Genomic DNA, 22,327 nt, shown 5'->3' with positions numbered 1-22,327 from the left:
ACCCTCCATACAATATGTCAACAACTCGAACGTATAGAGGATAAAGTTGAAAAACCTGTTTTAGAAAAACCTGCTTCAACAAGTTTAAAAATGGTTGAAAAACCTTTGATCATCCTGCCAGAAGACATGTCAAAGATCCATTTTGGAGAGACCAGTACTTTGGCTAAAATTGATCAATTGCTTGCTATTGTTAAGCAAGAAAAACCCTCTGTTTCAACAATAGACAGAAACAACCCAGGGGTTAATTTCAATGATTCTTTTTCTGTACATACTTGGAATGATTCTGATGATGATGTTTCTTTGTCTGATAATTCCTTAGTTCAGAAAATTGATTTACTTGAAAAAGAATTTCAGGGTCTTCAAGTTGAAAAACCCGAACTTGCTAGGATATATTCAAGAGACATTAAACCAATAGGTCTCACGAAAAACTGGTATTCTAGACCCACTCCTCCTGATTTACAGTACGAAGAGAGAGGTTTTCACTCTCAATTCTCCGTATCTGCTAACCAAATATATGAATGGAATATTGATGGATTCTCTGAGCAAGAAATCCTCAATACTCTGAATCGTATGTCTATGGTTGCTGTTGCTTACTACAACAACAAACTCAGCCAGACTGAGATTGTTGATATCCTGACCCACGGATTTTCAGGGATGCTTCGTGCTTGGTGGGATAAACATCTCACTGCAGAAGAGAGGGAAACCATTCGTTTAGCCATTAAAAAGGATGAAGATGGTTTACCCATTTTAGACATTGAGGAGAACCGAAGGGAAGGAACCCATGGGTCCCCTGATGGTGTCAATACCCTGATTTATACCATAGTTAAACATTTTGTTGGAACCCCTTCCAACATCACAAATAGCATTTCTGATTATTTGAATAACTTGCGATGCAATAAAATGTCTGATTATCATTGGTATAAAGATGTTTTTATGTCTCGTGTTATGCTTAGAGATGATTCCTAAAAACCTTATTGGAAAGAGAAGTTCATTGATGGATTGCCTCGTTTATTCGCCATTAAGGTAAAAGACTTGCTTACTGATATCTCTGGTTATCTAAATTATGATAATTATACTTACGGTGACATTGTAAGTATTATTCAGAAACTTGGTATTAGTATGTGCAATGATCAAAGGATGATTGCTCAATAGATGAAAGATAGAAAGAAAGCCAAATATGAGATGAGAAACTTTTGCGAACAATTTGGCCTTCCTCCTATTGCTCCATCTGTGCAGCATAGAAAGAGTTCTAAAAAGTTTTCAAAACCTCGCAGGAACTATAACAGATCCCATGAGGAGTTTTATAAAAAACCTGTTTCAAAACCGGTTTCAAGAAAGAAACCATTTCAGAAAAAGGTTTCAAAACTCTCTGCAAAGGGAACATGTTTTAATTGTGGCCAACCTGGACACTATGCGAATAAGTGTACAAAGAAGCCACAGGGTTTTAAGAAAAAGCTTAATGAGTTAAACATTAATGCCGTTGATCAAGAAGATCTATTTCGTTTACTCGAACATAGATCTCCTACATCTTCGGATGAGGATGAATTTAGTTCTAATGGATCTGATTACCACTCGGATTCTGATCATCTTAACTCACCAAATATTAAGCTTGGTTGCAATGATTCTTGTTGTATTTCTAAAGTCAAAACAATCAATTTTTTCGACGGAGGAAGAAAACAAGGACCTGTTTTGAGTAAAGAGCAGGAACATGAAAACATGCTCCTCTCTATCATCTCACAGATTCAAGACCCTTAGCTTAAAGAGAAATATCTCAAGAAGCTTAAGGAAACGATGACCCGTAAAGAACCATCGACTTCCAAGGGCAAGATTTCTTTTGAAGAAACTTTGGGACGTTTTCAAAAACAAAAACCCAAAGATATTTCATTAAAGGATTTGCAGCATGAGGTATCTCTTGTTAAAAGAGAGATTACTGAACTCAGAGAAGAGATCAAAAATCTCAAATCTGAGAATGCTTCTTTTAAACAAGATTTAGCATGTTTAAAGTTGGATAAAGAATTTGATCATGAATGTCCTTCTGGTGGAGAATCAAACCAGTCAGACCATGCTGAACCCTCCAGTCCAACTAAGGATATTTGGTTAATTCACCGTTCTATTCCACATAAATGGTTTTGTTTGGTAGAGATTATTGTTAATCATGAATACAAATTCTCTGCTATAGCCTTGATTGATTCAGGAGTGGATCTTAATTGTATCTGAGAAGGCTTAGTTCCTACCTCCTATTTCGAAAAGTCCGAAGAGAATTTATTCTCGGCAAACGGATCTAAGATGAAGATTCGTTACGAGTTGAACACAGCTCATGTTTGCCAGGACAATGTTTGTTTTAAAATTCCTTCTGTGCTTGTTAAGAATTTAACCTATGCTGTTATTCTTGGTATGCCTTTTCTTAACATGATTTATCCGTTCCTTTCTGAAGCCGATGGGATCACCACTGACCCCTTTGGACAGAAAGTTAAGTTTAAGTTTGCTTCTAAGTTTGAACGAGATACTGCTAGAAGATCTGTGTTTTTGCTTTCTGCAAAAAAAAAAAAAAAATTTAGATTTTCTTAAATAAGAAATCAAGTTCAAACGAGTTTCTGATAATTTGCATGATTCCTTGCTTAGATCAAAAATTGAAGATTTTAAAAAAACTTTGATTTATGAAGTCTGCTCGGAACTTCCTAATGCTTTCTGGCATAGGAAGAAACATGTTGTTTCTTTACCTTATATTAAAGATTTCTCTGAAAACTTAATTCCAACCAAAGCAAGACCTATTCAAATGAATAGAGAAACTTTGGAGTTTTGTAAAAATGAGATCCAGGATCTTCTTGCTAAGAATATCATCAGGCATAGTAAGTCACCCTGGTAGTATGCAGCCTTTTATGTCCAGAAAAATGCTGAGATTGAGCGAGGTACACCCCGTTTAGTCATTAATTACAAACCATTGAACAAGGTGTTAGAGTGGATTCGGTATCCCATCCCTAACAAGAATGACTTGGTTCATAGGTTAAGTGATGCAGTTATTTTCTCCAAGTTTGACCTTAAGTCCGGATTTTGGCAGATCCAAATTAGGGAGTCAGACAGGTACAAGACTGCTTTCACTACTCCATTCGGTCACTATGAGTGGAACGTCATGCCATTCGGGCTGAAGAACGCTCCTAGTGAATTCCAAAATATTATTAATGACATCTTCCTATCATTCACTGATTTCACCATCGTCTACATAGATGATGTTCTAGTATTCTCCAAATCTATTGATGAGCACTGAAAACATCTTAAACCGTTTCTTGATATCATCAAAAGAAATGGACTTGTTGTTTCTGCAAAAAAGATTAAATTATTTCAAACCAAGATCAGATTCCTTGGTTATGACATCTTTGAACGCAAAATCAGGCCCATCCAGAGAGCCATTGAATTTGCTGACAAATTTCCTGATGTCATCCTTGACAAGAACCAGCTTCAAAGATTTCTTGGTTCTTTGAATTATATTTCAGATTTCTACAAGGATATGAGAAAACAGTGTCGCCCTCTCTTTGCGAGATTGCGTTCTAATCCTTCTCCGTGGACTAATGTTCACACCAACATTGTTAAACAAATCAAGGCACATGTCAAAACTCTTCCGTGTCTTGGAATTCCTACTTCAAATAGCTTCAAGATTGTCGAAACCGACGCCTCAGACACAGGCTATGGCGGCATCCTGAAACAAGTTGTTTCACATGGTTCCTCTGAACAAATTGTTTGCTTCCTTTCCGGAACTTGGAACCATGCACAACATAATTATAGTACTATTAAAAAAGAGATTTTATCTGTAGTACTATGTATTTCTAAATTTCAAAGTGATTTGCTTAATCAACATTTCCTTTTACGCATTGATTGCAAAACTGCTAAAACTGTTTTAGAACAAGATGTTAAAAACATTGCATCAAAACAGATTTTTGCACGATGGCAAGCTATTTTAAGTGTTTTTGATTATGATATTGAATTTATCAAAGGTTCTGATAATTTGATCCCTGATTTTCTTACCCGTGAATTCTTGCAGAAAACATGAGTAAGAAGACGAAACCTGTCTTACCGGTTATGTCACCACCTCCTGCACCTGTTTTGCCAATGCTTATGCCTCCGGCATCTACATCAACCTTGGCTTCCTCCCCACTGGAGATAGTCAACAGATTTACCAGTCTAGGACAAGTTCCTAGGCCTATTCCCCCCAGCTCATTTGCTTCCACCTTAGCCATGCCATATGATGCGTATGTGAACCCTTTGGCTACGGTAACCCTCAGATTTCCCTCTGCCAACAAGGCAGAGTACTTCTTGAAAGCATGGTTTCAGAATCTGTTTTACATTGAGAAATCGGTAAAAACAGATCCCTTCCAGATTGCTTTTGATTATTTTCCCCGAGGTTTCCATTGGATCCCCGATGATCTAAATAAAAACCTCACTTATTACCTTGGAATCTTAGTCAGCACCGGTTCCATTTCTATTAAACCTATTTATTGTAAAGTTGATCCTTCTAAGATCATTTTTCACAATTGTTTTATCATTTCCGTTATGACAGAAGAAGAATGGGAAACCCACCCTTCTACCTTCAAAACAATTAAGGATTCTAGTACTCAGTATAATTATTATGATTATATTGAGGCTTGGTTAAAGTTTCCTTTGTTTCAAACCCCAGTTATGCAGCACTCTTGGTTCTTCAATTTTGACAAGAAGTGCAAACAATCATTTCCTTTGTGGTTTCAGAAATGGTGGCATTTCTTTGGCTCCATTAATGAATTATTTCCTGATAGTCTTCAAAAGGCTATCAAGCATTTTGCTATTTCTAGTGTACCAAAGATGAAAGGACGAGACATCAAACTCCCGCCCTTACTCCATTTTTGTGCCAAATACAAAACTCCCTGGATTTGTAGATGGCAGTACACTAAAAAAGATGATATCCTAATTTGCCAATATTTTGTCAAATGGTGAGACAAATTTCCCCATACAAATGACATTGTTTCAAGAATTTCAACTGATTTTCCTCTTGTTGTTCCTAACCTTAAGGATAAACAAGAATTCCCTTCCCCCACCCCAAGTCAAGCTTTGATTACATATCCAACCATTCCAGGTTCAAGTGATCAAGCTTCAGGTTCAGAATCAAAGAGTTCTTCATCAAAGCAGAAGAAAAAATCATCTTCAGCCAAAAAGAAGAATTCTACAGATTTAGAATCTTCTTCAAAAAACCCGTTTGACAGATTGAAGAAGCAAGATTTACTTCTCCAACAAATTGGACTGTTGAAAAAATCCATTGAAGGAAACTCCAACAGTGAGGATTTAGATAAGGAGTCAAAAGCTTCGTCAACAGACTCGGCGGCCTCTGCTGCCTGCAGCAATACTTTTGGTCATGACTCAGAAGACTATCCCCCTAGACTGGGAGATAATTGAATCATGCCCGACCATTTGGCCTCTTCTCAACCCCAGAGTCTCAAATTTTTGGGGACGGAAAGATGGTTTACTCATTACAGTTTGCTTTCGGCACAAAGAAACAGCACAAGAAGACAGAAATGCTTTCGGTGCTTTGGATGCAGAAAGAATATTTCACTTTCGGTGAAAGAAGACAAAACTACTTTCGACAGATACATGCTTTCGGTGCTTTGGATGCAGAAAGAATATTTCACTGTTCACTATTCACTATTCATCCCGTGATTTATGGGATTCCCTTTTTGTAAAAGCGCTTCCTTCATCTATAAAAGGACGATTCATTTCATTTGTTTAGCAGAACTTTCTTGCCGAACTCACCTTCAGCAAGAACTGCTTCCCCTACTAACTTGCAAGCCCAAATTCACCTTCCTTCTCTTCTTTTCTTTATTTCAAGCTTGTAAGTCTTTTGATTAAATATTTACTTTCAATTAATAATATTTGACAGTTTTGGTTCAATATTTTCTTATTTCATATTTCGCATTTCATGCATTGGCAGTCTGAGACTCCAAAAATATTCTGTTCATGTTTAATTCTTTCCATTAATCTTTGAGCTCATTTTCTCTCTATCTTCACCTGATTCCGCATTTTATGGTTTCTCAGAACCAAAAATTTCAAATATTATTAATTGAAAGTAAATATTAAACAACAGACTTACAAGTTTGAAATAAAGAAAGGGGAGGGAAGAAAGGAGAATTATAAGCTTGAAAGTAAACTAGGAATTATGGAAGCAGTTCTTGCTGAAGGTGAGTTCGGCTAGAAAGTTCTGCTAAATAAATGAAATGAAGCGTCCTTTTATAGATGAAGGAAGCGCTTTTAAAAATAGTGTAATCCCATGAATCACGGGCTGAATAGTGAATAGTGAATAGTAACTTTTTACTATTCAGCTCTCAGAAGCACGTCTCTCGGTGAAAGTAGTTTTGTCTTCTTTCGTAGAAAGTGAAATCATTCTTTATGCACCGAAAGCAACTCTGTCTTCTTGTGCTGAAAGCAAAACTGTAATAAGTAAACCACCTTTGCACCCCTAAAAAGTTGAGCCTTCAGGATTGAAAAGATGAAAATAACCGGGCATTACTCAATCATCCCCTAGTCAAGGGGGATAATCTTCTGAGTCATGTCCGAAACCATTGCTGTAAGGATCAGAGTCTGTTGATGAAGCCTCTGATTCTTTAGCAGAACCTTCACTGTCGGAGTTGTCCTCATTGGATTTCTTCAACAGTTGGAGTAAATCTTTCTTCTTTAATTGGTCAAAAGGAGACATTTTCTTTGAAGAAGAGGCTGAATCTTGTGAATCTGCAGAATTCTTCTTTTTCGCTGAAGATGACTTTTTCTTTTGCTTAGATGAAGAACTCTTTGATTCTGAAATTGAAGCTTGATCAGTTAAACCTGGGATAGTTGGATATGTAATCAAGGCTTGGTTTGAAATTTGGGAAAGGGAAGGAAACTCCTCTTTGTTCTTTAAGTTAGGAACTGCAAGAGGAAAATCTGTTGAAGCACGAGAAATAATGTCATCTGTGTGAGAAAATTTATCCCACCATTTGACGAAATATTGGCAAACTAAGATATCTTCATTTTTTGTGCATTGCCATCTACAGATCCAAGGGGTCTTGTATTTGGCACAAAAATGGAGTAAGGGCGGGAGTTTGGTATCTCGTCCTTTCATCTTAGGTGCGCTGGAAATAACATAGTGTTTGATAGCCTTCTGAAGACTATCAGGAAATAAATCAGTAATGGGGCCAAAGTAATGCCACCATTTCTGAAACCACAAGGGAAAAGTAAGTTTGCACTTTTTTGTCGAAGTTGAAGAACCAAGAGTGCTGCATACTGGGGGTTTGAAATAAAGGAAACTTTAACCAGGCATCAATATAATCATAATAATTATATTGAGTATCAGTATCCTTGAGTATTTTGAAAGAAGAAGGGTGGGTTTCCCATTCTTCTTCCATAATAATTGAAATAATGAAACAATTATGAAAGATGATCTTTGATGGATCAACTTTATAATGAATAGGTTTAATGAAGATGGAACCGGTGTTAACCAAGATTCCAAGGTAAAAGGAGAGGTTTTTGGCTAGATCTTCGGGGATCCAATGAAAACCTCGAGGAAAGTAATTTGAAGCAATTTGGAAAGGATCTGTTTGTACCGATTTCTCAATGTAAAACAGATTCTGAAACCAAGCTTTTTTGAAATATTCTACTTCGTTGGCAGAAGGAAATCTGAGTGCCGCCGAAGTCAAGGGGTTTGCATACAGGTCGTATGGCATGGCTAAGGTGGAAGCAAATGAACTTGGGGGAATAGGTCTAGGAACTTGTCCTAGACTGGTAAATCTGTTGGCTATCTCTAGTGGGGAAGAAAGATACAGATGCCGGAGGCATAAGCATTGGATAAAGAGATGTGGGTGGTGGTGAAGTAACCGGTAGAATAGGTTTCTTCTTCTTACTCATGTTTTCTGCAAGAATTCATGGGTAAGAAAATCAGGAAGAGAATTATCAGCACCTTTGATAAATTCAATGTCAAAATCAAAAACACTTAAAATAGCTTGCCAACATGCAAAAATCTGTTTTGATGCAATGTTTTTAACATCTTGTTCTAAAACAGTTTTAGCGGTTTTGCAATCAATGCGTAAAAGAAATTGTTGGTTAAGCAAATCACTTTGAAATTTAGAAATGCATAGTACTACAGATAAAATCTCTTTCTTAATAGTACTATAATTATGCTGTGCATGATTCCAAGTTCCGGAGTGGAAGGGAACAATCTGTTCAGAGGAACCAGGCGAAACAACTTGTTTCAAGATGCCGCCATAGCCTGTGTCTAATGCGTCAGTTTCGACAATCTTGAAGCTGTTTGAAGTAGGAATTCTAAGACACGGAAGAGTTTTGACATGTGTCTTGATTTGTTTAACAACATTAGTGTGAACATCAGTCCACGGAGAAGGATTAGAACGCAATCTCGCAAAAAGGGGGTGACATTGTTTTCTCATATCCTTGTAGAAATCTAAAATATAGTTCAAAGAACCAAGAAATCTTTGAAGCTGATTTTTGTCAAGGATGACATCAGGAAATTTGTCAGCAAATTCAGTAGCTCGTTGGATGGGCCTGATTTTGCCTTTAAAGATGTCATAACCAAGGAATCTGATCTTGGTTTGAAATAATTTAATTTTTTTTGCAGAAACGACAAGTCTATTTCTTTTGATGATCTCAAGAAATGTTTAAAGATGTTTCTAGTGTTCATCAATAGATTTAGACAATAAAAGAACATCATCTATGTAGACGATGGTGAAATTAGTGAATGATAGGAAGATATCATTCATGATATTTTGAAATTCAGTAGGAGCGTTCTTCAGCCCTAATGGCATGACATTCCACTCATAGTGACCGAATGGAGTAGTGAAAGCAGTTTTGTACCTGTCTGACTCCCTAATTTGGATTTGCCAAAATCCGGACTTAAGGTCAAACTTGGATAAAATAACCGCATCACTTAACCTATGAACCAAGTCATTCTTGTTAGGGATAGGATACCGAATCCACTCTAACACCTTGTTCAACGGTTTGTAATTGAAGGATAAATTCTGATCGGACTTTTCGAAATAGGAGGTAGGAACTAAATCTTCATGAATACAATTAGGATCCACTCCAGAATCGATTAAAGCAACAGCAGAGAATTTGAATTCATGGCAAACAATAATCTCAACCAAACAAAACCATTTATGTGGAACAGAACGGTGAAGTAAACAAATATCCTTAGTTGGATCAGAGGGTTCAGCATGGTCTGACTGATTTGTTTCATCGCCATAAGGACTGTCATGATCAAATTCATTTTCAATCTTTAAAGAAAGTAAATCTTGATGAAAAGAAGCATTTTCAGTTTTGAGAGTCTTGATCTCTTCTCTGAATTCAGAAATTTCTTTTTTAACTAAAGAAACTTCATGCTGTAAATCCTTTGTTGAAATCTCTTTGGGTTTTTGTTTTTGAAAACGTCCCAAAGGTTCTTGAAAGGAAATCTTCCCTTGAGAGGACGATGACTCTTTGCGAGTCAAAGTCTTCTTGAGCTGTTTGAGATACTTCTCTTTAAGCTCAGGGTTTTCAATATGTAAAATCAAAGAAAGAAGGAAATTTTCATGTTCTTCTTCTTTGGTTAAAACAGTAGATGGTTCTTCTTTATCAAGAACACTGATTGTCTTAACTTCAGGTCTACAACATAAATCATTGCAACCAAGCTTAATATTTGGTGAGTTAGGTGAATCAGAATCTAAGTGGTAATCTGAACCACTAGAACTAAGTTCATCCTCATCCGAAGATGTAGGAGATCCATGTTCGAGGTGACGAAACAGATCTTCTTGATCAACGACGTTGATATTTAACTCATTAAGCTTTTTCTTTAAACCTTGTGGCTTCTTTGTACACTTATTAGCATAGTGTCCAAATTTGCCACAATTAAAACACTTCCCTTTTGCGGGATTTTGAGAAACCTTTTTATGAAATGGTTTCTTCTTTGAAACCGATTTTGAAACAAGTTTTTTTATAAAACGCATAACGGGGCTTTCTGAAATCCCTGTGAAGTTTGGAAAACTTTTTAAAACTCTTTTTATGCTGCCTGGATGGAGCAATAGGAGGAAGGCCAAATTGTTCACATAAATTACCCATTTCGTATTTGGCTTTCTTTCTATCCTTCATCTGTTGTGCAAGCATTCTTTGATCATTGCACATACTAATACCAAGTTTCTCAATTGTACTTATGATGTCACCATAAGTAAAATTATCATAATTCAGAAATCCCGATATTTCAGTAAGTGAATCCTTAACCTTAATGGCAAACAAACGAGGCAATCAATCAATGAACTTCTCTTTCCAGTAAGGTTTTTGTCAATCATCTCTAACTATAATACGAGACATAAAAACATCTTTATACCAACGACTATCAGACATTTTATTGCATCTCAAGTTATTCAGGTAATCAGAAATTCTATTAGTAATGTTGGAAGGGGTTCCAACAAAATGTTTAACTATGATATAAATCAGGGTATTGACACCATCAGGGACTCCTTCTCCCTTGACTGTGTCAAAGATAGGTAAACCTTCGTCATCATTCTTGATGGCTTTTCGAATGGTTTCCCTTGCTTCTTCAGGGAGATGCTTATCCCACCAATCTCGAAGCATACCCGTAAATCCAGTGGTTAGGACATTAACAATTCTCAGTCTGGTTGATGTTGTTGTTGTTGTAAGCATTAGCAAACATAGATATACGATTAAGAGTATTGAGGATTTATTGCTCAGAGAATCCATCAATATTCCATTCATACATTTGGTCAGCAGATACGGAGAATTGAGATTGGAAACCTCTTTCTTCGTACTGTAAATCAGGAGGAGTGGGTCTGGAGTACCAGTTCTTCGTAAGACCTATGGGAGTAGGTCCTTTCAAATAGATCCTGGCAAGTTCAGGTCTTTCAACATGAAGGTCCTGAAAATTATTTTGAATTAAATCTATTTTCTGAACTAAAGAATCATCAGACAAATAATCAAAAGTATGCACAAAAAAAGAATCATCAAAATCAACCCCTGGACTGCTTTTGTTTAGAGGACAAGCAGAGGGTCGTTCTTGCTTAATCTCCGCAAGCATTTGATCAACTTTACTCAAAGTACTGGCCGATCCAAAACTAATTTTTGGTCTGTTCTCTGGTAAAATAATCAAAGTTTTTTCAACCATTTTTTAACTTGTTGAAGTAGTTTTTTGAAAAACAAGTTTTTCAACTTTATCCTCTATACGGTCAAGCTGTTGACCTATTGTATGGAGGGTCTGGTTGACAAAATTGTTTTGTTCAATAATCTTTCTTGTTTCAAACAAAAAATTTTCTTTCGGATCTGCATCCAAGATTTTAAAAGGTGAATCTTTCACTTCTTTTCCTTTTACTGAAATAAGGATGGTTTCTAAAGGAAGGTGGCTGGTTTTTACAACATTCATGCCTTCTTCTTTAGTAAAACTTGTTTTTAAAACATTTAAACTATTTTTTGAATCATCCTTCTTTGAAGCATAATGATTCTCAAGGAAATCAAAGAATAGTATATGCTTGTTGAGAGCATACATATTTTGTTTCCATTTCCTTCGAATCTTCTATTTCTTAGGAACTGAAAAAGTCGCATGATAAATTTTTCGCTTATCACGATTTTCAACAGAATTAAATTCGTTAAACAGAGAAACGATACCAATATCAAGCAAATCAGATGCTTTGTCTAGTACCATTAATTGGTGATGGACAGGAGCAACCATATTAGAAGCAGTTGGAGACAAAGACTTAGTGGCTTCATCCTGTACTTCTTCCGTTATGGATTTTCCCTTGGACTTAAGATCGTCCTTGGTTGAATAGAAAGCAGTGGTGACTTGGGAGGCGGTTGAAATGCCTTCCATCTTAAGGTCAGAAACAGAGGGATTTTCCTTCGCAGGAATTTCCCTAATCATGATCGGACGAGAAGGGCCTTCTTGGTCCTTCAAGTATCTGTTGAGATTGTGATCTCTTAGATCCTGGTCTGAATTGTAACTAGATCTGGAACCAGTAAAAGAATTTCTTCTTTCATTGGAGACCAGAGGTCTGTCAAAAGAAATCTTTACAGTACCATCAAGATACTGCTGGATATAGCTAAGACTAGGGTCTTCTGCAGGAACTTCAGCAGGGGGAAGTTCTTGCTTAAGGATCCATTCTTTTGGGAGGTCTATGTCCTTCCAAAAAAGCATCTTAGGTGTCCTGATGTTGGCGTTCGAGGTTGAACTATACATCATAAGAGTCTGATTTTTTGGAGACTTAATATTAGCCTTTGGCTCAAGGCTAGTGCTTAAGACTCGATAATGAATTCGGTAAACTAAGCCATTGGTCGGCTACTTTTAATCATATCAAAACCAAAGGTTTGAATATTTAAAGTTAAAGCAGATAAAACATTTTCATCAAATAGATCAACAGTTAAATCAGGATAGCAATTAAAATGTACAGGCCCTTCAATGAGAGAGGTCTGAACAATTCCTAAAACACTATCATCAAACTTGTTGAATCTACCATCATGTAAACATAAAAGAACAGAAGCATTAATACCCTTCCTCATCAGAGGTCAGATAGAAACCTGTACTGCAGCAATATGCATAAATTTAAATCCTTCTTCTTTGAAAGAGGAAATCATTTTCTTTTGAAATAAAACACATTGTTCTTGTGTTTTTGAAACAGGAAAAGTTTGTTCTACGGTTCTCACCTTGAACTCACTTTTGAAAGTAGATTGAAAAAAGGTGCTGTGATAAAGAGAATTAGTTTTAATCTTTGGCAAATGCCATTGACCACTACTGATTAAATCATTTTTTGAAATCTCACAATCTTCTTCGTTAATAATATCAGGAGGCAAACCTGACCTGGAACTAAAAGATAAACTAGATCTAAACATCTTGCTCATCTTAGTGACAACTGAAACAAAACTCAGGTCCTTCCTAGACCTAGGTCTTTTCCTTTCCCTAGCTGCATGACTCATAGATACTGTAGGGCCACAACTACCAAACACATAGCTCTATATCCCTTCAACGCCCTTCACACGCCTCACACTTGCTAACACAGGCAACACGAGATTCCGGAGACTTACTGAAGGTAGTATTCGACTGCGGTGGTGTACAATAGGAAAATCGAGAAAAGATAACTAGATAGGAAAAAAAAAAGTGTTTCCAGAAGTTATCAAGAAAAGAAAGTAGTGAAGATAAAGAAAAACTATTAGCAACCAGAACCACAAGTGGCTTTGATAACAAAAAACAGCGGAAATGAGTGTAGACTGGAGAAAAATGAAGAAATGATTAACGAATCAATGAAAGCAGCAATGATTAAACATGAGAAGAGTATGTGGAGGCTCAGCCTTCCGATGCATGCAATGCTAAATATAAAAATTGTAATTGAAACAAACTTTCAAAATATTATTAATGAAAGTAAACTTTAAACATAACTTACAAGCTTGGGATAAACAAAAGAGGGAGAAGAGAAGGTAAGTTACAAGCTTGGTAAACAGGTTGGCAGGTGGAGCTCTAAGGAAGTTCTTTCTCTAAATTGGCTCTGCCTTCCAAATGAAACTAAGCGTCCTTTTATAGATGAAGGAAGCGCTTTTACAAATAGTAAATTTCATAAATTACGGGAAAACAATGGTAAATAGTGAATAGTGAATTTTTATTTTAAAATTTTAAAATTTGAATTATTTATTTTATTTTATTTAAAAATTTAAAAAAATTATAATAATTAAATAAAATAAGATGAATTATTGAGTCCCGAAGCATTTTGTATCAGTGTGCAAACAATTAATCCTATCGAGTCAAAGAAACCAACGAAGCTGAATGAGACCATGAAAAGGTATAAAGAACGATGAAGAAAAAGTAGACGAACATCTCCGTCAACAACTTTAAAAGTCAAAAATATATATATATATATATATATTTATAGAGAGAGAGAGAGAGAGAGAGAGAGAGAGAGGGATTTTGTCCCTTTCTCTTTTTATTTTCTACAAAATATATAAAAAATCTCTCGTAAAATTCCTCTATTTAACTTATTATATTATTACCGAGAAAAAATACATTTCAGCCCCCCCTCAAGTTGACGCGATAAAGTCACAAAACAGATGGGCCAGCAATGTAATGATAACGAGGGAAAGAGATGGAGAATGAGGGAATGGAAAGAGAATGCAGAGATAGATGGTTGTCAACTTTAAGCACTTTTGAAGTCCAATCTCCATTAAGATTGTCGAATAAAGAAGCAACTGTGGAACCTGTTAGGGAATGGAAAGAGAATACAGAGATAGATTGTTGAATAAGATGTAGTCCTTGCAGACTACCGAGTTGACTCTGTCAAAATAATTAATGTGACATATTTCAAATGATTTTATATACCATTACTTAAATGAAAAAGGAGATTACAAAGAAGTTGCTTTCTGAATTTGGGGACATATCAAGCATTGATTTCTCAAGTTCTTTCAAAACTCCTACTAAGCTGAAAACAGGATCAGTTACTTGGGTTTAGAAGCATCACTCAAATGGAATTTTTCAGCTTGGCATGATCAGTTTATTTGGAACTCTAAAATTTAAACATGTGTGGAGTTCAAATGGCCTCTAAATATTACAGTAATTGTGTTTTGGGGAGTATTGAAATATGATGCTCTTCTCTTTTGTCAACGTTCTCTCTCATGAGGAGCTGTTTGGCATCACTTCTCAAATCTCTTTGGTGTAGAATCACTGATTTCTCATTCTTGGAGAGCTAATTAAATGCACTTCATGGTGGACTACTTTCTTCTCTAGGTCAAACCAACTTCATCTCATTGCACTGCTGACTCCTGCTTTAATTCTCAGGGAGCTCTGGCTTACATGTAATGCTGCTAGATTTAACAATTCCTTTAAACCTTCTGTTATTGAAACTGACTCCGTTTTGACTAGTAAACTGGTTCAAATTTGGCAGAAACCTCCTTCAATATTTTTTGAAAAATGGCATGGTTCCTTGTAGACTAACGAGTTGACTAAGTTTTTAACCCCGAATGAATAATAACAACAGATTTCATGATTGGTTCCAAAATATATAGCTACCGAAGAAGGATTAAATTGATGTTCAACATGTTATCTCAAAATAATAATAATAATAATAATAATAATAATGTTCGTAATGCAAGAGAGTATATCATTTGCAATCACCATCCTTCGTCCCTCATCCCACTCAAAATAATAATAATAATAATAATAATAATAATAATAATAATGTTTGTAATGCAAGAGCTGAATTTTCCAACTCTTCAATATCTGATACAATTTTCAATAAATATGGTCGCTTTTATGTTCACTTAATGAATTACTTTTATTTGTCAAAAACAAAATCATAGGATTTCTTCTTGGCACGTTAGTCTCATTCGATTTAATCTTAGTTGCCAGATCACATGGAAGAATTGGGCTACTGATATGTTCATGGGGAAGCCTTATTATTTGCTTTAGGGCTAATTTGGAAACACATTATTTTCATATATTGTCATATATTTACTTCCCTAAAATGATTACTCAAATAAAAAACAATTTTTCAATTTCAAGTTTGTAATTTTTTCATCTAATTAATACAATTTTTTCAAATTTCTAAACAAAATATAAAAAACAATACAAATTTTTCAAATTTCAAAATAAAAATATTATTTTAATAATATTTTAATCTTATAATTCTTTTATTCAACTTTTCTTTTATCATTTTTCAAAACTCAATAAATTAAAACATTTCAATTCAAACTATTGCAGGACTATATTAGCAATACTATTACATGTCTATACCAGATTGCTGAGTACTTAATCTGAAAGCTGCTACGTGGGAAAAGGTAATCAGTTGTTGCAAAGGATTTTCTCGTGACTAGTGTGTGAGACATGTTTAAGGTGACTGATGATTTGTCATACCCAAATGGCAGGTTGCCTAGCTAAATATCCAGATGGCACTGCACCATTTGGAGTTTTAACATTTGCATGCGCTGTATTGTTTGAATTTATGAAGCCTTGATCTTAATTAATTGTGCTGAGGTCAAAGGGACAAAAGTTCAAATTTTGAAATGGACTCTGCCGACCATTGGGATAGTCAACCTTCAATGTATATGGCAGCAGTTTCGAAAATATGGGGGTGTTGTGTTGTGGAGGTGGTTGAGTGTTACAATTTTGTAGTTGATTCTATTTCCAGTGAAGTTGTTCATTCAGTTGTCTATTTTTGTGGATTTATTTGTGCACAACTTTGTTACTGAAGAGAGTTATTTGGTCAGTAAATTGGAAAAAACTTAACGGATGCACACCTTTGTTGTGACATAAAACTCTATTAATTAAGATGAATAATGCACAGGGCGACTAATTAGCACCAAGAGCCCCATGGATTTGGGAAGGGTGCTGCCCCAACATTTGATGATGGTTTCCAGCGAGCTGGGGATCGAGTCTTGATCAAGAGCATGCATGTAGGATCTTGTCCACCTTGCCCCAACATTTGCAACTTCTAGCACCTTGCTACACTAAAGTAAATGATCAACGTTACAAGACGAAACAAAACTCAAGAATGCTTGGTTTTGATTTTTGAAACGGACTCTGTTTTAGTGGTAAACTGGTTTAAATAGGGAACCTCCTTCAAAAGTTTTTGAACAATGGCATGATATCCTCACCTTTCATTCACTCGTGCATTTTGAATTTGTTCATCCATAAATAGCTATGCACAAATTTATCCTTTTGATCATCCATAAACAACTGCCCTCATTTATGGCTGTTGGGCATATACAACTTGGATAGGATGGGAATGCCTTGATTTCGATTGCTGGTGGGCATATTGAGTCCATTTTTCAGGTTTGGACTATTCGGATATACACTATATACGAACAATTCGTTCACTTTATCAAAACTTTTCATATCATTTCATCCAATCATTAAAATTTTTTCAAATTTTCATACAAAATAAGATAAACAATTTAACTTTTTCAAATTTCAATACAATATTTTCAAATCCCAATACAAAAATAATATTAAAACAATATATTCTAATAATATTTTATTCAACTTTCAACTTTAATTTCAACTTATCTCATCTCTGAAAACAAATGAGGTATCGATTTGTACTTACGTGGTGCAGGTCAATTATAAATAAGCATATGTATAAAAAAATTCATTTTTTTAGGGGGTATAGGCTTTTTTTAAAAAAAAAGCTTGTACCATGTTTGTATATCTAAAATTATTTATATATAACATTACTCTATTGTTTTAGTCCATCTTTCGTATGTTTGTTTGTGCATGCATATGCGCCGGAATTTATCTTCATTACAAGAATAGCCACCAAAGTTTAATTAATTCAATACGTATGTTCTTAATTTATAAACTTTCAACTTTCGAGTGTGTCATGGTCCATATATCTCTAAGTCACTATAAATTATGTATTAATCAAAATTCAATATTGATACGTCTTTTAAACTTCATGGAATACAGTTCTGATTCTCGAACTATATAAAACGGCAAAGTCTATATATGGGTTCAAATGTGGATGGCTATGCAATCTGGTAATTACATCAGTAGGGATCTAAAATTATTTTTAAAGTATTTTAAATCAAGCAAACCTCTTCTGAAGACTTTTCAAGTCTTCCATGCCTCACTTCTTAGTTCTGACTATATTCTAGCTTGATTTTTGTTCTACCCAAGAACAGGTTCCAGGCTTGCACCCACTACCCTATTCTCATGCTACAATGAGTTCCACCTTCCTACCATGTTTTACCGCTCTCTACGTTGTCTTCTTCCTGAGCCACTTGTCCGGCACTGTCGACAGCGACTCACCATCTTCTTATAATTTACCGTCCAACCGGCTATATTCTTCTCAATTGTGGTTCCACTGCCAACTCCACTGCACTTGATGGTCGGACCTGGACTGGAGAATTGAGTTCAGACTCCCTACTCATTGAACAATCACTAAACCAACCCTCTGTTGCCATTAGCGGAGCTATACAATCCACCTCTGCGACCGGCCAAGTGCCCTTTGCCACAGCCTGGGTCTCTGTCTTCCCATTCACCTACGTATTCCCCGTCACCGCTAGCAGAAGTGTATTGGTAGATCCCTTTTTCATTTTATCTATTCCTTCCCTAAATTCATTACCAACTTCCTCAATTTCACTGATCTTCAGTCTCCGTCATCATGATTATCTTTTAATCCCAATCCCCTGTATATGTTCCCCCCCACGAACTTTCCTCGAGGCCTCTCTCCTTCCCTTTTCACTCTCCCTCACCTTTGGGTTGGAAGAAATTGAAGCATCCGTACGTGCGAGGGTTGTTTGTTTGTTCTCCCGATAATTTTTTTTTTTTTTTGAAGGCAAAACAAACCTTTAGAACTTTTCATTTCAATGAACGAGAAATACATGAAGGGTATTCCTCCATAGTGATGATACAATTTGAAATGGAAAGAGCATTCTTTGCAAGAAGGTGAGCTACAACATTACCATCTCTCCTAACATGAGAGACTTCCCACCTTGCAAACTTAACAAGACCTAACTTAGCTTCAAAAAGGAACATGCTGGAACTGCACCACACCTCCTGGTCCCTCTGCAATGCTTGTATGGCTTGGAGTGAGTTACCTTCCAGCACTATCTTTGATAATCCCAGGTCCCATGCAGACTGAACAGCCGTTAGAGCTCCATAGGATTCGGCCAGAAATGGTTCTGTGATGAGAGATTTCCTTTGCCTTAGTGTTGCTATAACCATGCCTTGACAGTCCCTTACTACCACCCCTACCCCAACAAAACCTTCTGCTTTGTTTACAGCCTCATCCCAATTTACTTTAAACCAATCCTGAGGTGGTGGCCTCCACTCAGTTTTTGAAGAAACTGTTTTTTCATACATGTAGACTTGCTGACTTGCCATTCCCTATTCCTCCTGGTCCCATTGAGCTCTCTCTTTCACTTCTTTGAGAATTTTGTTTGGCGGCCAGAACTCTTGGTTGAAGATGAAGGCATTCCTTCTTAGCCATAAATTCCTTGCCACTACTGTGAATTCCTCGAGTTCCTCTTCAGTGAGAATCTGGAAAAGGCTTTCTAGCAGGTATAACATGGGGGTGTGAGATAGTGTGCATTTTTGTAATTTTTTTGAGCATTATCCCCACACATCTCTGGCAGCTTCACATGACCACAAAGCATGTGCTGAATTCTCTTCCTCTCTTTGGCATATAAGGCACAAAGGGTTTGGGACAACTTTCTTTTTGTAAAGATTGGATTGAGTTGGGAGGGTTTCTTTGCATGCACACCGGAGGAACATTCTCTCACTAGGGGTGACTTTAAGTTTCCATATTCCTCTCCAAACTTTACTTACATTAGTGCTTGATGATGCTTGACCCTTGGCAGCCACCTTCCTAGCTTTTTCCAGGTGATATGCACTTCGAACTGAGAAGAGACCTCCTTTTGCTCCATGCCATACTAGCTTATCTTCTGTTCTGAGGGAGCTTATAGGTGTTTTAAGAATTAGGGCAGCTTCCTCCTAGTCAAAGACTTCCCTAACTAGCTCAGATTTCTAGCACTTTTTGTGAGGGTCAATGAGTTCAGAAACAGTTGCATTTGCTTCAAGGATCTTCTAGTTGCTCGTGGGCTTGGTAGGTGTGTTCTTGAGGATCCATTTATCTGTCCACACTTGAGTCTTCTCTCCTGTGCCAATTCTCCAGTAGGACTCTTTTTCAACCACATGTCTAGCAGCTAGTATACTTCTCCAGACATAGGATGGTTTTGATCCAATCTTGGCTAGAAGAAAAGAGGATTTAGGGAAATATTTTGCTTTATCACCTTTGCTGCCAGAGAGTTAGGATCCTGGAGAATTCTCCAACATTGCTTTGAGAGTAGGGCTTTGTTGAAGACTTCTAAATCTCTAAAACCTAGTCCTCCATCACTCTTCGACTGCCCCATCTTCTTCCATGAAAGCCAGTGTATTTTGTTTCCTTTTTCTTGTTGGCCCCACCAGAAATTTGCCATTGCACTGTTGATTGCTTGTAGGAGACTTAATGGCAATTTGAACACACTCATTGTGTAGGTTGGTAGTGCTTGTACAACAGCTTTCAGGTAGATTTCTTTCCCTGCCAAGGAGAGGGGTTTAGTAAACTTGCTGTTCAGCTTCTATTTTATGTTGTCTAGGATTGCCTTAAAGGTCTTAACCTTGTGTCTCCCAACAACTGAGGGTAGGCCCAAGTATCTTTCATAAGGCATTGTTGTTCTCACCCCTGCAATTGATGTGATATAATCCTGAGTAGCTCTTGCTGTGTTTTTGCTGAAAATTATGGATGTTTTCTCAATATTCGACCTTTGCCCTGAAGCCATTTCATAGCATTTCAGCAGTCTTATCAACTTGACCCATTTTTCAGCTTTTGCCTTGCAAAAAACAAGGCTATCATCCGCAAAAAAGAGGTGGGAAAATTTCAGCTGACCTCTGGCTACTGGTATACCATATATATGCCTGTTTTCCTCAGCTTTGGTTATTAAGTTACTCAAAGCCTCTGCACACATGATAAAAAGGTAGGGTGACAGAGGATCACCCTGCCTTATACCTCGAGTTGGAGAGAATTGTGGTTGAGCTGTTCCATTCACTAGAAGAGAATACTTGACTGTCTCTACACACTTCATCACCATTTCCACCCATTTTCTATAGAAACCCATCTTGTAGAGGATTGCTCTTAGGAAACCCCACTCAACTCGATCATAAGCCTTGCTCATATCGAGTTTGAGTGCCATATAGCCCTCTTTTCCTGTCATTCTACACTTCATAGTATGTAGTGCCTCAAAAGCCACTACTATGTTATCAGATATTAATCCAGAAGGTATGAATGCTGATTGAGATGGTGAGATAATACACGGTAGGATTCTCTTTAATCTATTTGCAATCATCTTAGATATAATCTTATAAATTACATTGCATAATGAGATGGGTCTGAAATCTGTTACCCTTAGAGATTCATTCTTCTTTGGTATAAGGGAGATGAGTGTGTTGTTGATACTCTCCAGGCTGCCTTCTGAGTTCAGAACATTGAGGACAGCTTTTGTGACTTGGTCCCCTACAATGCTCCAGTGTTTTTGGTAGAAAAGGGCAGGGAAGCCATCTGGACCTGGTGAGCTCATCCCTTCCATATGGAAAATTGCCTCTTCTACTTCCTGTCTACAGTAATCTTTGGTTAGCTGCACATTGTGTAAACTTGTTACTTTGGCCTTCAAAGAAAGAACACATTCAGTTTCTAAATTGGGTCTCGAGGAAGTGAAAAGCTCAGTGTAATACACTTGAAAAAGACCATTGATCCCTTCTTTTGAATCTACCATTTGGTCTTGGGTGTCAAGTATTCTTCTAATGAGATTTGTTTTCCTTCTCTGTGTGGCAGCTTGGTGGAAAAACTTTGTATTTCTGTCTCCCTCCTTCAACCACTTTTTCTTGGCCCTTTGCTTCCACTTGATGTTTTCCATTTCAAGTGCTGTATCTATCTCTCTCTATAGGTGTCTTATTTGTTCAGTTAGTTGCCCTGAGTTACTGTTTTGGAGCTGAGCTAGTGCATCCATGTTGTCTTTTACCCCTCTTCTTGTGTTTCCAAACCTTTTTCCACTCCACTGGGTCAATTTTTCTTTACAGTGCTGAAGTCCTGCTATCATGCATTCCATCTTTCCTCTAACAATTTTGGGAGCTTTCCATGAGTTTTCCACTTGCTGGTAGCACTCACCATCTAGGAGCCACCTAGCTTCAAACCTGAATGCCTTTGTTGCCGAGGGGCCTGGTCTTGGAAGTTGGTCATAGGTGATCCATAGAGGACTATGGTCAGAACTAAGAGTTGGAAGTATGTGAACCCTTGCATCATTGTTTTGGTCTGACCACTTGCCATTACAAAAGGCTCTGTCTAGCCTTTCTTTAACGAAAGCTGGCCCTTGTCTCCCATTGTTCCATGTGAACTTACTTCCAACATACCCCATATAAAAAAGGCTACACTTGTTCACTGCTTCTTGGAACCTATCCATCTGTTTTTGTGGTCTTGCAGGGCCTCCCTTTTTCTCATTAAATTGGAGTATTTCATTAAAATTTCTGTTGAATCCAAGATTTCAAGTTTTGTGTAATTATATATTTACACATGAATTTTGATGATAACAAATGAATTCAAAGAATAAAGAAGTCTCAAGCTCAAGTTGTCTACACAATGGAGTCAAGGATATCAAGGAAACAAGCATGAGCAAGAAGGGAACAAGTTCACATTAAAATTATAGAGTAATGTTGTAAATCTGTTCAAAATTCGAAATTAGGATTAATGCTCAAAATTAATATTTTATCATAAAGCATTAAAATACATTTTTCACATGTGCATAAATTTTTTTGAAAATTAAATTTGAAAATTTC

General features: G+C 36.7%; 2 protein-coding genes across 2 annotated transcripts; both read right to left on the bottom strand.

Moving 5' to 3' along the window:
- Window positions 1–18,319: 18,319 nt before the first annotated feature.
- On the bottom strand, window positions 18,320–18,844 carry LOC122293778. Its single transcript, XM_043102254.1, has one exon. It carries the CDS (start codon window positions 18,842–18,844, stop codon window positions 18,320–18,322), a length of 525 nt encoding a protein of 174 aa, XP_042958188.1.
- Window positions 18,845–21,435: 2,591 nt separating this feature from the next.
- On the bottom strand, window positions 21,436–21,954 carry LOC122293777. The gene has a single exon (XM_043102253.1). The coding sequence runs from the start codon at window positions 21,952–21,954 to the stop codon at window positions 21,436–21,438; it is 519 nt and encodes a 172-aa protein (XP_042958187.1).
- Between the last annotated feature and the right edge of the window lie 373 nt (window positions 21,955–22,327).

Source organism: Carya illinoinensis, chromosome 14, assembly GCF_018687715.1.
Source record: "Carya illinoinensis cultivar Pawnee chromosome 14, C.illinoinensisPawnee_v1, whole genome shotgun sequence".
In the NCBI taxonomy this organism is placed as follows: domain Eukaryota; kingdom Viridiplantae; phylum Streptophyta; class Magnoliopsida; order Fagales; family Juglandaceae; genus Carya; species Carya illinoinensis.
The sequence above is the reverse complement of the archived record's forward strand: the minus strand, read 5'-3'. Positions and strand labels throughout refer to the sequence as shown.

Excerpts from the sequence above, each read along its gene's own strand:
- LOC122293778 (XM_043102254.1), bottom strand. The coding sequence starts at position 18,844 with ATGGCAAGTCAGCAAGTCTACATGTATGAAAAAACAGTTTCTTCAAAA.
- LOC122293777 (XM_043102253.1), bottom strand. The coding sequence starts at position 21,954 with ATGGATAGGTTCCAAGAAGCAGTGAACAAGTGTAGCCTTTTTTATATG.